Source organism: Sinocyclocheilus grahami, unplaced genomic scaffold (assembly GCF_001515645.1).
Source record: "Sinocyclocheilus grahami isolate Dianchi unplaced genomic scaffold, SAMN03320097.WGS_v1.1 scaffold1551.1, whole genome shotgun sequence".
Classification (NCBI taxonomy): Eukaryota; Metazoa; Chordata; class Actinopteri; order Cypriniformes; family Cyprinidae; genus Sinocyclocheilus; species Sinocyclocheilus grahami.
In genome coordinates, this window is record NW_015506730.1 from 9,261 (window position 1) to 13,498 (window position 4,238).

Below are 4,238 nucleotides of genomic sequence, written 5' to 3' on the forward strand. Positions count from 1 at the left end.
AAAACACTCAGCCAGGCACACACACACACCGTACCTGCAGAAAACACTCAGCCAGGCACACACACACACACCGTACCTGCAGAAATCATTTCCATTGCCTCATAAAACACCTCATAGTGACGTTTCATCGGCTGTTTCCAGCAACTGACGAATCACATCCGTGACACTCTGCCGGCGCTGCGCAGCAAACTTCAGTCTCAGCTGCTGTCGCTGGAGAAAGAGGTGGACGAGTACAAGAACTTCAAACCGGACGATCCAGCGCGCAAAACCAAAGCCCTGCTGCAGTGAGCCTCCACCCAGAGCCGAAACAAGCCTTTCTGCACACTTACATTCTCATAACGTTTTATTAATACATTATATATGAAGTTATATTAAAATTAGACTTTGGTAGGATGGTGCAGCAGTTCGGCGTGGACTTCGAGAAGCGGATCGAGGGCTCTGGCGATCAGGTGGACACGCTTGAGCTCTCCGGCGGCGCACGAATCAATCGCATCTTCCACGAGCGCTTCCCGTTTGAGCTCGTTAAGGTACATTTAGGCTCGTTTGCTCTCCAGGTTTGACTTTATGTTGGCTGTGGATGGAGAATATGAGGGTTTTGTGCATGAATCAATGAATCTTTAAGAATGTAATCAAACCTGCAGCATGTTTTGTAAATAATTACATAATTTACATTTTTAGCTAAGTGATTCCTTTCGTATGATACAGTGTGTGTGTGTGCGTATGTGTATGTGTGTGTTTTAGATGGAGTTTGATGAGAAGGAGCTGAGGAGGGAGATCAGTTACGCCATCAAGAACATTCATGGAGTCAGGCAAGAGAAAAAAACTCATACACCGTAACAGCCACACAAATCAAGAAACAGCAATAAAAACACAAAAACGAGGAAGGAGAAAAGGTTATGAAGATCTCAAAGTCAAAAAGAAATAAGTGTTTGTTTACATGATGTAGGTGTGTGCTTTTTATTTTTATGTATATATATATAAATACACATGCATGCATTTATATAGCCTATAGAAAAAAAAATATGTTCATATATTAAATATATTGACATTATATAATATAAATTATATGAATATAAATATACATGGAAATATTTTCAAAATATATACAGTATGTGTGAGTATTTATATATGCATAATAAATACACAGTACACACACATATATTATGTAAACAAAAACTTATTTTGGATGCGATTAATCGTTTGAGAGCACTAAAACATGGAGATCAACATATCCGATTGATATAAATACATAAATTGCAATTAAAATAACAAAATCATAGATGTGTAAATAGTGTAAATTCACAATATCTAGGCTGTTTTCTAAAGGATGTTATTAATTTTGTTGTAAACGGTTATTTTCAGTGTATTTCTTTTTCTTTGTAATATTTTATATATTATTGTATATTGCTACATATTATATATTATTATAATTATATGTTTGCCAAAGATGCATCACATAACATAACTAGTACATTACATATTTTCAAAATCATCACTGCTTTTCCAAACAACATTTTAAAAAACCAAGATTAAAACAACATTTGAAATCGAGGGAATATAAATAAAGGAGATTCATAGTTTGTGTAATCGGACTATACGGCTTGCGCTGTCGTTGTTGTTGCACACTCCTGCTTTCTGTTCAGTGGTTCTGTCTGCCTGTGTGTGTGACCTCAGGACGGGGCTCTTCACCCCTGACATGGCCTTCGAGGCCATCGTGAAAAAGCAGCTGATAAAGCTGAAGGAGCCGTGTCTCAAATGCATTGACCTGGTGATCCAGGAGCTCATCAACACGGTCAGGCAGTGCACGCTGAAGGTAGACAGAGACAGACGTCAACACGCATGTCAGCACGCTAACATCTGACTTGACTCACGCCGCTAACGGCTCTGCAAAGCAAAAACACTCCCAATGATGTGTGCGACTCCTGAGCCGTTTCAGTCACACCATCCTGTCTGCTTTAATGAGGAAATACTGAAAACTGATGGACAAACTCAACATTTAAATAACTTATTTCAAGTCAGTGATCAAATCTGACATGAGCCGCCCCATAAATGTTGTTTTTAGGTTCAAACCAAGTGTTTATAAAAAGTGTTTATTTCAAATTTCAATAATGTATTTTGAACCAAACCGAATCGTAATAAAACTGACACAAAAATGTCCTATTAATGTTGTTTTATGCTCAAATAGTGTTAAAACATTTATTTCAATTATTTTAAATCAGCAATAGAATCTGACACAAAATGTCCTATAAACATTTTTATACTCAAGTAGCATTAAAAGTGTGTATTTCACATTTCATTAGTGCATTTCAGATCAAACCAAATTAGCAATAAAATCTGACACGGAATGTCCAATAAACACCCAAATAACAAATTTTTTCACACAAAAAAAATTTATTAAAAAAAAGCAATAAAATTTGACATGAACTGACTAATAATTGTTGTTTTTTACGCCTACATGGCGTTAAAAATATATTGTTGCTTTTTATTTATCTAAAAGGCTACAAATTAAGATCTAAAAATCATCAATATTGAGGTGTAATCATGCAGGACATAATAAACTTGTACTGGTACAGTTTCTGATCATTTGCATTTATGAATATCATATTTTGTGGTTAAAATCAATGACTCGGGGGTTAAAGTGCTGCAATTCCAAGTAATGACCCGCATCTCGTTTAGGAAAAAGGGAGTACAGAATGAATGGGTCGTGTGCTTTTCTTTGTTTCTGTTTTCATCCATCCGTCCGCTTTTTCCCAATATTGTGCCCCTCTCACCCCAAGTAACACCCCACTGTCCCATGATCCTCCAGGACGGGGCTCTTCACCCCTGACCTGGCCTTTGAGGCCATCGTGAAAAAGCAGATAGTTAAACTGAAGGAGCCGTGCCTCAAGTGTGTGGATCTGGTGGTGTCTGAACTCGCCACACTCATCCACAAGTGCACGGAGAAGGTAAAACAAGACCGTTTCTGACTGACAGATCCCATAACCAATCAGATCCAGTCCTGTTACCAAACCCGCTTGATTGACAGATCCCGTAACCAATCAATCCCAGTCCTGTAACCAAACCCGCTTGATTGACAGGTCATGTAACCAATCACATCCAGTCATGTAACCAGTCAAACCCAGTCCTGTAACCAAACCCGCTTGATTGACAGGTCATGTAACCAATCACATCCAGTCATGTAACCAGTCAAACCCAGTCCTGTAACCAAACCCGCTTGATTGACAGGTCATGTAACCAATCACATCCAGTCCTGTAACCAATCAAATCCAGTCCTGTAACCAAACCCGCTTTGATTGACTAGTCACGAAACCAATCAGATCCAGTCCTGTAACCAAACCTGCTTGATTGACAAGTCATGTAACCAATCAGATCCAGTCCTGTAACCAAGTCCGCTTTGATTGACAGATCCTGTAACCAATCAAACCCAGTCCTGTAACCAAACCCGACTTTGATTGACAGATCTTGTAACCAATCAAATCCAGTCCTGTAACCAAACCCGCTTTGATTGACAGACCTTGTAACCAATCAGATCCAGTCCTGTAACCAAACCCACTTTGATTGACAGATCTTGTAACCAATCAAATCCAGTCCTGTAACCAAACCCGCTTTGATTGACAGATCCCATAACCAATCAAATCCAGTCCTGTAACCCAACCTGCTTGATTGCCAGATCCTGTAACCAATCAAATCCAGTCCTGTAACCAAACCCGCTATGATTGACTAGTCACGAAATCAATCAGATCCAGTCCTGTAACCAAACCGCTTTGATTGACAGATCCTGTAACCAAACAAACCCAGTCCTGTAACCAAACCGCTTTGATTGACAGATCCTGTAACCAAACAAACCCAGTCCTGTAACCAAACCCGCTATGATTGACTAGTCACGAAATCAATCAGATCCAGTCCTGTAACCAAACCTGCTTGATTGAAAAGTCATGTAACCAATCAGATCCAGTCCTGTAACCAAGTCCGCTTGATTGAAAAGTCATGTAACCAATCAGATCCAGTCCTGTAACCAAGTCCGCTTTGATTGACAGATCCTGTAACCAATCAAACCCAGTCCTGTAACCAAACCCGCTATGATTGACTAGTCACGAAATCAATCAGATCCAGTCCTGTAACCAAACCTGCTTGATTGAAAAGTCATGTAACCAATCAGATCCAGTCCTGTAACCAAGTCCGCTTTGATTGACAGATCCTGTAACCAATCAAACCCAGTCCTGTAACCAAACCCGCTT

At 39.5% G+C, this 4,238-nt stretch overlaps 1 protein-coding gene across 1 annotated transcript in view; it reads left to right on the plus strand.

Moving 5' to 3' along the window:
- Positions 1 to 4,238, plus strand: part of dnm2b (dynamin 2b) — a 23,662-nt gene that overhangs the window by 8,536 nt on the left and 10,888 nt on the right. The window contains exons 8-11 of the mRNA XM_016257416.1: positions 142 to 284; positions 392 to 527; positions 742 to 809; positions 2,807 to 2,945. Of these exons, the coding sequence (XP_016112902.1) occupies positions 142 to 284; positions 392 to 527; positions 742 to 809; positions 2,807 to 2,945 (486 nt within the window). The remainder of the gene's footprint in view (positions 1 to 141; positions 285 to 391; positions 528 to 741; positions 810 to 2,806; positions 2,946 to 4,238) is intronic.